The sequence below is a fragment of the Onychostruthus taczanowskii genome, unplaced genomic scaffold (assembly GCF_017590055.1).
Source record: "Onychostruthus taczanowskii isolate IOZ18803 unplaced genomic scaffold, ASM1759005v1 scaffold11, whole genome shotgun sequence".
Taxonomy (NCBI): domain Eukaryota; kingdom Metazoa; phylum Chordata; class Aves; order Passeriformes; family Passeridae; genus Onychostruthus; species Onychostruthus taczanowskii.
Genome location: NW_024497629.1, coordinates 13,644,133 through 13,657,415, shown reverse-complemented (window position 1 = coordinate 13,657,415; position 13,283 = coordinate 13,644,133). Strand labels below are relative to the sequence as shown.

The 13,283-nt window shown below is 38.8% G+C and overlaps 1 protein-coding gene across 3 annotated transcripts in view; it reads right to left on the bottom strand.

The window, feature by feature from the left end:
- SH3YL1 (SH3 and SYLF domain containing 1) overlaps positions 1–13,283 on the bottom strand; it is a 47,295-nt gene that overhangs the window by 33,448 nt on the left and 564 nt on the right. For 2 of the 3 annotated variants that reach the window (XM_041420396.1, XM_041420386.1), the window contains exon 2: positions 317–427. In XM_041420396.1, the coding sequence (XP_041276330.1) occupies positions 317–427 (111 nt within the window). Of the gene's footprint in view, positions 1–316; positions 428–6,265; positions 6,309–13,283 lie in introns of those variants that run through there. The other variant, XM_041420378.1, reaches the window with a different exon arrangement.

Here is a 13,283-nt window from a genome sequence, read left to right as displayed (position 1 = left end):
TCATACACATGTTCTTAAGAACATTTACAGGGTTGAGCATGACACAGTCTGTCCATCCCGGGGGAAGCCTTCCAGTGCAGGTACTTTGTAGCAGTAAGCATTCAAAGATCTGTCCCAGTAAGCAACAGCTGCCAAGAATACAGCAAACTGAAACCCTTCGCTTCCAAAATATTTTCAAAGAAGTTATGGTGCCTGAAAGTTTCATTCATCTGTAAGTCGTGGTCAGTGGAAGCAGAGGGAATTGGTAAAGACAGCATGACTGCAACACAGGGAGTGCTCAAGGTTTTAGCTGAATCAAAGCATTTTCTTTACTCACGTGGTATGATTTTATCTGGTCCATTTCTGGAAGTTATTTCTGTAAATTCTCGTAATATTTTAGCTGCCTTTTTAGCTTCTGACTTCAGGTTGGAAGGTATAGGGTTGTTCACTGTAAAACATGAAATAAATAAATTATGGTCAGTTCAGGATATCTCATATGAAAAAAAACACTATCATTTGTATGGGAAAAGTGGTTCTTTACAAATAAAGAGTAAATAAAATCAAACAGAACAAGTGAATATAAGAAGTCACTTCTGCATCAGATCCACATTTTGTTTCTGACAATTTTAACTGAAGACTCCACTTAATAAAACACACAAGCCTGATTCTTTTATGCAATCTCTTTCTCTTTCACATGTTCAGAATCCACACTAGTCACAGCAAGGGTGTTTGAGACACATCTTTTGTTGTTCCTGGCACTATTTCTTTATAGGTTTATTGCACACAAATTTGTCTAAAGCCTTTTCAATCTGCTGATACTCTGCCATTGGAATTCCTGCAGTAGCAGTTTACCTCCTACTTAAAGAAATACATGCTCTATTTTAAATTAATCTGCTAGTTACAGTGAATGCCTGCTAACTCAAGTATTACAAGTTCTGGTGAACACCTAATGCATTCAACTTACCTACCACCTTCATGCTTTTACACATAGTCAAAGCCCCCAGCCTTCTCCACTCTTTCAGGAGTATCAGCCTTCTCAGTCTCTCCTCAGGGCAGTTGCTCCATCCCTACCACTCTAACTGCTGTTCTCTATATCACTATCAACTCTGCTGTCCTTCAAACAGCAGAACAGGCAACTGCTGACTCACAAACCCTAAAAGTTTCATACCTCTTCAGGACACTTTTCTTACAGAGCTAAACATGTGGCATGTTCTGAAAGCGAACAAAATTCAGTTTCAGACCAAGAAATTTCCTTTGGAGATCTACTTCCTGTTGAAGGTCTAATCAGTATTTTCTTTCCAATGTGATCTAACATAAGCCCCTCATGTATTTCAACTGAGGAAAAAGCACATATTAGAGATATGTTATGTTTACTTTATAAAGCTGCAGAGTACTGCACCAAACACACAAAATCTTGAAATCTACCCTCCAAACGGACAAGATCATGAAGTCTACAGAAGTGTGTTTATTCCATTTTGATCCACCAGATCTGTTGTCACTAGTCAATGACTAGACAGAATCAAGTATTATAAATTATTAGTATTCTGCAACATGATAAATACCATTTTATGTAGGAATAGCAATGTTTCACCTGTCGATATGCAAAAAGAAGCCTTAGTGCAGTTAAAGAGATAAGAGTTAGTCTTGATTGTTACATCTACTAAAATCCCTCAGTTACCTAAGTTATTCTTGTTTTCCTGTCTGAACATAACACTATTTCCAAATCTAGCAGAACCAAACCATCCAACTAACACATAAATATATTGCCAGAACAAAGATGCATCATATCTCTGAAAAAATTAGTGACAGCATTCCCATAAAATTCTACTGTTCCTAAATTCACAAACATATAAAAAACACTGTGCATAGAAAAACAACATTCAGTCAAAAGTGGATTTTTTTAATTGGCATTCCCTGAACATTCATTCACCTCTTCACTCTGGACAACATTCCCACCTAAAACCAAGAAGGTGAGGACTAAATACATTTTGAGGCTACATCAATGAAGCTTAGAGAGCAATTCAGCTCAGACCGTGTGAAGCGCTTAGCAGCAAGTCAGCCAGGTTTCTGTCCCAGCTCCCTTGGCTAGAATATGATAACTTTCATTTTTCAAAGAGAATATTCCTCTGGTATGTTCTCCAGGCAAGAAGGAAGATTCCAAGAACAAGAGAGATTTTGAAAGCTGCATGTCTGGATTAGCTCCCCAGAGACAGCTTGAAGCAACATTTTGCTTTGGTGAAGATGCAGCAGGTACAACCTTGGAGAGTTTGAAGTGACATCAGCCATCAGAAGGCTGTGCAGAAATATCAGCCCCTCTGGGAACAAAAGGAAATGTATAGAATGCGACAGACTCTAAAACACACTGCAGTTATCAGAGTAGAAATATTAATTCTATGTCCTAGTAATCCCTTCTCTTTCCAGAAAATTAAGATGATAGTCAAGACCCTAAGTGTGAGGGGATAGGAGAAGGTGAAGCTCTAAGGGCTCAGGATATTCTGAAAAGTTCTTGGCATGTTAATTTTCTCTGACTTATACAGTACTAAAATTGTCAAACTGCTTCAGGAGTTTTGAACATGCATTTCTTCTGTGGTTGGAAGGCTTCCCCAGGCTGGAACCTGGCTACACAGCAAGAGGAGAGGCCAGTGTAGCTCAAATAAAACATGACTCACAACTGCTTTTGGAAGTTTAACAAACTGGGGTGATGCAAGTGTCTCCTTTATTTCTGTTGTTTGTACTTCACACTGCATTTTCAAGGTCAGAGGGCAAAAAAGACCAGCATGTTGTAAGAGAAAAATAAGATTTCTGGTTTTGTATGGAGATAAATTGAGGCAGTCCCAAAAAGTATATTGCAACACCATTCTGCTCAAGAAGGCACAAAGAATAAACCTAGCATATTATAATTTGTAACTAATAATTAACATTGTAATACACAGTGCATGTTCATTTGCAAAATCAGGTGACCACTTCTCTATGTAGATTTTCACTTAAGATACTATGCAAGTCTAGAGGTCTCGAGTTTGGGAAGGGTTACCTACCCAGTCTACCCAAAACACACATTTCATGGTACTTAATTTTTCACATGGTTCAGTAAGATTAGACTGTGGTAAAATGGACATTTATGTGCCTGACCATGCAGGACTTCTAGCAAAGTGATCAAGACAATGAAAATAAGACCTGAACACTGGAGATGAAAAACACTGGGGAGTTAAAAAACATTACTGATCAAAAGCAAGCATTATCCAGCTTCTAGATGAGAGAAATAAAATAAACTTCTGTGGTTTTCTCAAACTCTTCTTCTTTGTCTATCCATGCATTCCTTCCTGCCCTTTGCTTTTCTTTGACTATCTCAGAATTTGGAAAAACACCTCCAATTATTCTTCCTACTACCAGAAAAAACCAAAAAAAAAAAAAAAAAAAAAAAAAAAAAAAAAAAAAAAAAAAAAAAAAAAAAAAAGGCAGCTCATATTTCATACAGATTAGAAGAGAAATCCCTTAGCTAAATCCATTGAGAAAATGGGGTGTTTTCACACCTGAAAGTCTACAAACAGCAATAATAGAGTGAGAAAAAAAAATATAAAACCACAATACAGATTTTGTAAGCATTTTCAGATTTCAGATTCAGAATTGCTTCAGAAAGATTTGATGGTTACCAGAAAACACTGTGTGCACGCCACTGTGCACACAGGAGGTACTATTTAATTGAAGACAATTTGAAGCTGAACTTCAGAAGTCAGCAAAAGTAATGCTGTTACTACCTCACTGTTACTTCACCTCTCAATACATAACTGGTTACTCTGAGCAACCTGCTCTAGTCAAAAATGTTCCTGCCTATTGCAAGAAGGGCTGGGTTAGACGCCCTCTGTCCTTTCATCCCAAACCATTCTATGACTTTCCTGCACTATGATTCCAAAAACGGTATTTTAAAATACAAATTTTGCACAGAAAAATAGCGTTAATTAAGCAAATCAAAAATTAGATACTTCCACTCCAACCTTTCTAAAAGGGTTTTTTGGGGTTTTCCCCCATTTTTGTTTTTGTTTTGTTTTTTTGTTTGGTTTTGTTTGATTTTTTGGGTGTTTGGTTTTGTGGTTTTTTTTTTGGGTTTTTTTTTTTTTTTTGTGCCACATGGTATGGGGTACCTTTATCACCACGGAATAGAGAAACTGGAGAGACATTCATCCAGCTGTACTCTACAACAGCAAGCACAGGAAAGCTTAACTTCCAATCCTCAAACCAAGATCAGAAACTTCATTTTCTCCCTGTATCACTTATTTCCTGCATCATTATTTCTTCTGCATACCTTGGGTAGCTATTTCTTCTGCATTCTTTAGGTAGTCACAGGAATTCACTCCATTATCTCTTGCTTTTTCCCTTCCTGCCACAGACTAAAGTAATGCAGGATTTTTTTTCTGACTAAGACACAGCAGGTGGATTTGACAACAGCATTCTGCCAGTTACTTTGCATGTGGCCAGACTTGTGCACTTTCAGAAGCTAAGAAATTGGTGATACTTCTAAAGCACAAGAGAAGTACAGAAAAGGGAAAAAAGGGAAGAAAAAAATAAAGTGGTTGAACATGCTACCACCTGAAGAGTTTAAAGCTACACCTTGTAGAGAAGGGCTGCAAGTAAGATTTAAATTTAGACAGTAGCAAGTATGAAAATTAAAGTGACATTAACTGGCAAGCAAAAATGGCACAGAGAGGATTTAACAACAGGCAGGATGAATAAGCCACCTGATTAAACACTTTCATGCTGCAAACCAACACAGTTACTCAAAGTGGTAACCATATGATTCTTTCCCCACTTTGAGTTCCTTTATTTACTTCCATAACATGGTCTAGATACTAAAGAACTGGCAGGATGCCTACAGGAGCCTTGAGGAACAGATGACCTATTTAAAAAAAAAAAAACAAAACACAAACCCAAACAAATCCATGCCCTGATCTCAATTATGTATAATATGATGCCTGATAAGGCCTGGCTGGACTCCCATTTTGGTGAATGCTAGAACCACAGTAGAAGAAATACAGTATTTTTATCACTGAGGAAAGGGGGAAGCTTGGGTCACCCTCTTGGGCTATGCCACACTCAGGATTTTGTCAAAAGAGTTCAGGATTATGTAAGGACAGAGCCAACAATCAACACTAACAAGGCAGTTTAATGGTTCGATATATAGTGTATATACAGTATGGCTGAGGCCTGACTCTTACCATTTAATTTTAGATCAATCAATTTCATAAACTTTGTCCAAAGGCAAAGAAAAAAAAAACCTAGTAAATAAAAAATAGCACAAATATGTCAGACAATTCAAAACTATTCACTTTAAAAAAAAGGGACACAGAGGTTTGCACTGTGGTGCAGTGGTGGCATCTGTCCCAAAATACAACAGAAATAAAATAAATATTAGAGTGAAGGCAGAGGAGTAAATTCTTGCTTCTATTTATTTTAATAACTCTGTAAACAGACCAAATTGTAAGTGGGATTTCTGTGAGCTCACAAATTATTTCAGCTTCTGTTCATCTATCAAATTATCCTCTTCTCCCTCAAGCTTGCCTTAGGATTTAATTTGTAAAATTAGTTCCTTGGAAATTCATTTAATATCGCAAGTCTGTTGAAAAAATCATATAGACACATCTGCTTTTTAACAAAAATACTGTATGAAATATTTAGACATAAGCAGAATTTCCGTGTTCCGTTTACCCCATCAATAACATACGCAACAACCCTGTAGCACTGCCTTCACTATTAGCTTTTAAGTATGCATATCTAATTGTCTGTTTTGTATTCAAGCACTGCTCAGGAAAGAGGCAACCAGGAGCAATAAGACAATAATATCTATCAGGAGGATACACTGACTGATGGATTTGGAATGCCGTGACCAGCGAATGCTCAGCTGGGAGCAAGCTTCATTTGCACTCCTGCTTGTTGTCGAAAGGAGAAGATATTGAGCATATGTGAGTCAGCAACACAAACCCCATGGGGGAATATCACACCAAAATTGATTAACTGCTTAATTTGTAAGCTGATGAAGCAAGTGCGTCAGCCTTTAATTTACATTCTGACTAACAGTAATAATTTTCTGGCTGAACATTTGGTGAAATTATCTGAGCAAGGTGCATTAAAGAATAAATAAAGCCTTTTTACTTAAAAGCTATAACTAATTCTGATACAATCAAAATTATGCTGAATATGAACAGATGAAATAAAGCCTAGTGGCATTATGAGAACCCAAACATCCAAAGTACAGTTTCAAAGAACAGATGACAAAGGGGAGACAAAGACTCACATGCAGATTTCACACATATGTTGCCCATGTATGTTTGAGCTTTGAAGTATTCGGTGAAAAGTGGTTTTGTGGGGTTTTTTGGCTACAAAAAGAAGAAAAACAATGACACATACCTCTATGAGCCCTATTCAGTCTTTGCTTTCACTAAAAAATGCAGAAATAGCACAAGAATACATTAAGGCATAGCTGATTTGCAAAACCTCAGTTACATCAAGAACATCAATGCTGAAAGGCTTATATGAACAGAGAACATTCAAAATCATGTACATTCATAAATATGAAAATTTGCATAGTCAAGACAAGTTAAAGAACAACATTTTAATAGGAAGGAGAAACCTGAAGAACATGACTGTGCAGCACTGGAAAAGGGCCTAAACAAGAAATTTCAATTTGGCACTACAATTAAAGACATTAATGCAATTTTGGTTCCACAAATGTGTAACAAAATGATAGTGTGGTGGCCAGCTCCAGCCTTGGGATTCATCTGGTACTTGGAATTCCTCAAACAGCATGCCAGATGTGCATCGTAAGCATTTTCCCAGCCCCAGAAAATGTGATGCAATACAGAGATGTGCATCATGAGCAGCAGCCTATGCTAAACATGCCTTTGTGAGTCTCTATTTATGATGTCCAACACCTGAAGCCAGTGATTGAAAGCAAAGAATCCAGGTTAATGAAATATCAAGAAAAGATCTGTAGAGTTTAAGGAAATAGCAGAATAAGTTGAAAAGTAACCTACAGGAAAAGGATGTTAAAAAATAAACGCAATAATGACCCTCTTTAGTTGAAATCCAGCAGACTACTGTTGTCAGAGCCTGAGCTCATTACTCCTGGTTTGGTACCAACAACAACAAGCAGATACTGTTTCCTCCAGATTCCAAGGACCATGAACAAGGAAAGGCTCAGAATGTACACTTTGAACATCCACTCATGGTATAGGCAAGGAGTCTATGAAAGCAATAGCAGGGAATGGGAAAGCATAACTGACACAATGGGCAAGGTTGTACAATTCTGACATACACACCTTGAGAACACCAAGGGCGACAGGAGTGTAAGGCAATAGAAGCAGTGCTGAAAAGTAAAATACAGGGTCTCTCTACAGTGAAGTTTTGCACTATGCTCATATATTCCTACCATGATCTTTATCACTTGGATTCATGAAGTTTTACCAGCTTCCATGCTTCACTGCTCATCAACAACACTGGTGTGAGAAATCAGTGATCTGCCAGTGACAGTTTGAGTTATGGCAGGGTACAAGTACTACAGGAAGCACTACAAGGCCTTGCAGAGTGTCAGCTGAGCTGCACTGGAAGGCTCTAATGTGTGCTTTCACAACCCTAATGGTTTTTATACTGTAAATAAATGTAACTACACTTTCCTCCTTCTCCACCCTGGATTACAAGTTGTTTACTCGATGGCATTGCATTAAGCTGGCACTGGTAGTGGTGAGAGAGGCAGAACAGACCAGAAAGGTCTGCAGAACCTGCAGCTGACAGCATACAGAAATCAAGGAGTTGGAAGTATTTTAAGGTTTACCTAAGACAGATGGAAATATATTCTGTCCAAACACTCTGGTGAGAGGAAGTAAAAAAAGTGTTCAAAAATAAAGCTAAAAATAAAAAAAAAAAACCCAACCCACTCTTAACCATGCTAAAACCAGCCTGTTTTTCCTTGTTTTACCTACAATAACCTGCTAAAGTTAGCTGCTGACGACAGCCTGTGCCCAGGAAAAACCTCATGAGCATATTGAAATTACAACTAAATTCAGCCTTCAAGAACTCAAATATGCAAAAGGAATGACACATAACAGAAGATAGCACCTTCTCTAAAAGGAAAACAGCCCAACAAGTCTATATTTCAAAGAGGAGAATCTCCCAGGCATTGCTATCAATATAGAAAGCTGAGATATTTACAGTATTTTGAAGAACTTTTTGATGGAGAACATTATAATTAGAAATTATAGTAATATTTGTGATTATATTTTCATAATTATATTTCCACAATTACATATATTTATACATTTAAATCACAGCAATTTGTGTGGAGGGAGGGATAACAAATGCCATTAATACTTCCAAAAACCTTTATGTAAACTTGCATTACATCAGTAGCATGGTTACTGCAAGACAGCTAATAGATAGAAATGAAGCAATGGAGATAGATGAGCAGATTTCTTCCTTTTTTTCTCATCTCTAGAAGTCTGTAGATTTGAGTTCCTGGGGGTTTTTATGTGTGTGTGTTCTTAGGGGTTTTAAAAATATATTACTATGAGTTATGAAAATTAAAATACTCTGGAGAGGCAAGCTGCCTCACCCCAACCTGCTTGGGCACTATGTCTACCATTAGCTAGTATTCCAAGACCAGTAACTCTTCACAGCCTTTATGAGAGAGTCATTGAATGGTTTCTGTTGGAAGGGACCTGAAAGACCACTTCCAGCCCCCTGTAATGGGCAGGGACACCTTCTCCTAGACCAGGCTGCTCGAAGTCCCACCCAATGCGGCCGTGAACACTTCCACAGACGAGGCATCCACAGCTCCTCTGGGTAACCTGTTCCCAGTGCCTCATCACCCTCACAGTAAAGAATGTATTCCTAACATCTAATTTAAATATCTTCCCTCTTTTAGTTTAAAATTGCTACCCCTTGTTCAGTCACTATCTGTCTATGTAAAAAGTTACCTTTTAGGCATCACCTCTCTCCCTGGAGCTGTCTCTTCAAGCTGAACAAACCCAGCTTTCTCAGCTTGTCTCTACAGGAGAGGGGCTTCATCCCTTTGATCATCTCTGTTGCCCTTCTCTGAATTTGCTCCAATAGGCCCACATTTGCCTTGTGCTAAGGACTCCAGAGCTGGAAGCAGCACTCCATGTGGGGTCTCATGAGAGCAGAGTAGAGGGGGACAATCCTGTCCCTTGCCCTGCTGCCCATGCTGCTTTGGATGCAGCCCAGGGTGCAGCTGGGTTTTCTGGACTGCAGGGACACATTGCCAACTCAGGTCCAGCATTTGTCTGCCACAACCTTCAAGTCGTTCTCAGCAGTGCTGCTCTCAGTGAGTTCCTCTCCCAGTCTGTACCTGTATCTGGGATTGCCTTGACCCAGGTGCAGCACCTTGTCCTTGGACGTGTTGAACTTCATGAGGTTCTCATGGTACCACTTCTCCAGCTTGTCGAGGTCCCTCTCGATGGCACCCCATCCTTCCACTGTATCAATGGCACTGCTCAGCTTCATGTCATCTGCAAACTTGCTGAGGATAAACACTGAATGTACGTTTAAGGCTTTCTGCTATGACTTTTTTAAAGGAGTAAGTAAATTTCAAGGTCAAGTTTTTAGGCTGTTGTCCTCTAAGCACAGGTATTTTGTAAACTCAGGCTTACAGAGATATAAATTGAGATGTTAGCTGATGACCTTTTGGAAAGCAAAGCAAAATTTATTTGAAATGCAATAATTTCACAAAATAACGCATCCAAAACAAGCTTAGTCTTTTCACAGGCTACCTGATATAAATTATATGGTATGAAATGTGATAAAAGTAATAACCCTTGTTAGGGTGACTCCTGTATCAGTGTCACTATTGTCATGTATAGTGTCCAAAAGCATAAAAGATTTTTGGTCAGCTCTAGTTTACAACTTGCCCTTTCAAATCTTGCAGCCGATTATGTATGCACTTCTAGATCATGGGAGCTCAATATTTTTCACATGAAATATTCATTTTTTTAATGGTAAAATAATCCTACAACATGAAAAAAAACCCATGCCCATTTCATTATAGTATAATTTTTATAACTTTTCTCCAGTTAAAGAACTTCATTAATTCAAACACAAAGTTGATCACTTTGTAACTTTATGTGGTATCAGACCTCAGTCTCATATTGAATTAACTGTTTCCTTAAGAAAAGTCAAGGAAAAAAAGCCCTGTAACACAGTCTCCTGCCTTATCAAAAGCATTTGATGAGTTGGGTTCCCGGCAGTTTTTGTACTGAAGTCAGCTTGGAGAAAATTCTAATTAGGGATGTAGAATTTCCTCTCATCTCCTATTCTGATGACAGCTGAAATACATGAGGGTAAAATGGGAGTGACAAAGCTGAAAAATGTACTTTAAAGAAAAATGTGTTTCTCTTGTAGATGCAAGATGTTTCAACTAGGTGATGTTCCTTATTTCTAAGGAACTGTGGCATGTGAAGAGAGTTGATACCTGCCTGAGGCACAGAGGATTTGTTCCAAAAAGCACATGAGACATCTGTTCAGCTGCATAGGAGGCAGAGTAGTGGAATACCTGTAGCTAAAAGTCTTCAAAAATACTTGTAACTTTTAGCAATTGCAATACTAAAATCCCAAGCCCACAGTTCTACAACCAAGTTGTAGCCTTTGCACTAGAAGAAAGGATAACCACAAGTGGCATTTCCATTTGTGCAAAAAGAATCATAAAACATCATTACAAGAATACAGAGATGACAGTGATCTGCTCTAAATCATGCACAAAAGGTAGAGTTGTGCTGGGGGTTGTCTGAGACTCATGTGTGAGCTCTAGCAGGAATTTGTACTACAAGAATTGCAGGCTTCGGCTCAAAACATGCCACCACACCCATCCACTCTACACCCATGCCCCAGGATGCTGTCCACTTGAAACCCTTTTAGCAAGTCTTTCATATACACTTATCATAATATGTTGGATGTGTAAACAATTGGCACCAAAGAGGTTCTTCCCAACAAGTAAGATAAGCAGCATGACTGAAGCTAAGTCAGAGCTACAAATTCAGTTCCACCTGTCTCGTGTCATCTTAGTACAGGAGTTGGTATGATGTGTGAAATTTAGACTGCAGGGTATGGGGAAAATCCCAAAGGAAATCTTAATTTTGACTTGTTAACTGTATTTTAATAAGGAAGAATAAATTTCAAGGCAACCCAAGCATATTAACATTATTACCCTTTGCAAATGAAGGCTTTAAATAAAACAAGGCTGTTTTTTATACAAAAATCCCAAACATCTTGTTTATCTTTTGACCAAGGCCAGAAGTACAGAGAGAATAAAAATGTAATATGAAACCCAGATGTGCAGTACAAAATAGCCCTCTACGCTACCATGAAAAAATATTAACTACCTAAACAAAATAGATTCTGCTTACTTCCCAGTGACAATACTTAACAGTTCTGTCAAGAAAACTGTTACCATCATTCTGATTCTCATTTCCACACTTCATAGATGTCCCAATTCATGATGTGTGTGAATCAAATCTAAGTCACCAATTCCCACAACTAATTAATTCCTACAATTAAACACACAAGAAACATTTATTCAAGCTAAAAGGAATAAACTTTTAAAAGTGAAGATGCTTGATATTTATTAATCAAGAACTAGACGAACTCTAGTTTTTCCTAAGTTCTTAAATTATCTTGTTCACAAGAGTGTTTCTTCTTCACTAAGGTTATCCTTCATAACAGCCCTGCATTAGAGGCTCTTTTACAACAATGCAAGAACTGCTTCAAAAGCCCCAAAATATGGAGAGCTTATTACACCAGAAAGAGTAATCCTTAATGGTGAGAAACCATGACACAACGGACAACAGTGAATTCTGCCACAGTCCATTTCAAAAGTATGAAGTTTCCATTAGCTGAAGAAGGCAAAAATTGTCTCTCTTCCAGAGCTGAAGGCTGAAAATGAGAGAATCATTTAGGCTGGAAAACCCCTCTGAGGTCATCAAGTCCAACCTCTGACCAAACACCACTTTGTCAGCTAGACCACAGCCATAAGTGTCACGTCCAGTTTTTCCCTGAACACCTTCAGGGATGGTGACTCCACCACCTCCCTCCTCGGACAGCCTGTCCCAATGCTTGATAATCCCTTCAATTAAGACTGGAATAACACTTAAGGATCCTCCCCAGTTCCCTGCCAAAGACAGGGAAACATGAAAGACTTTGTCTCAAAATTACAGCTAGGCATGTGCCTACATGAGACGTACAAGCTACAAACACGGGGTTTTATAGGAACTCCAGGACGGCCTTTCAAAGCACTCGCTTCTATACAGAGCCTCACCCTGCCCAACCCACAAACACAGGAACGGGGTTGGAGGGGGGAATCCGCTTCCAATGTCGACACCACAAGGGGCTGCATGTGACAGAAAGCAGGACTGAAGGCACTCTGCACTGCTCAGATATAGCATGGCAGAGGCACATGTGAGAATGCCACAACTGACTCATCTCGCCCTCCTTTGCCAAGGCCATGTCTGACAAGTAAGAAGAGCCCTGGCCCCGGTCTGGTTCCACCACCTCACACCCCAACACCTGAGAGGTGGCCCGACAACAGCAGGATGCTGCAGGCACCGGGGACAAAAACCACGCTGCTGATTACCAATCACTCCCTCTGCAAAGTCAAACAACTAGATCATTTTTAAAAAGTGGTTGTACAACCGTATTTACAAAAGAAGCAGTGTATGCAGGATAGCATTTCAAGCTGCATAAAAGGAAACGAAACGTGAAGTTTGCTCCATTCCACAGCAAACATTATATAAGCTCTTCAGCTTTCATTTGCAAGTCACAGATCTGACACAAAATTAAGAATCTGGCGTTTTTTATTTAACCTCCAAACTGCTGCATTTTGACCAGAAGACCAGCCAAGCAAGTCTTTAAAAAGCAGCAGAGGAATCCAGTCCTGGCCACACCCTGCCGTGGTGGAGCTGCGTCTGCTGGTGTTACAAAACCCAGCCAGGCACGCAGATCCAGTGTACAAGGTAGCCCAGCAGAAAAAATAGAAATAAATACGTACAAAAGTTAAAAAATTTACATAATTAAAAATACAAATAAAATATAAAAATATATGTGCATATATATATATATATGTCTTACAATACATAGCAGGTATCTATAACCTGTCTATATTATACATAGATATAAAATACAACTAAATAAAACAAACTAAAAACCAGACACTCGAGCTGCCCTGGAAAGCGAAGCGCCCCCATGCTCAATTTCACCAGCAGCCTGGCGAGGCCAAAGCTACATTCAACGTTTCTTAGATTTTACGTGGA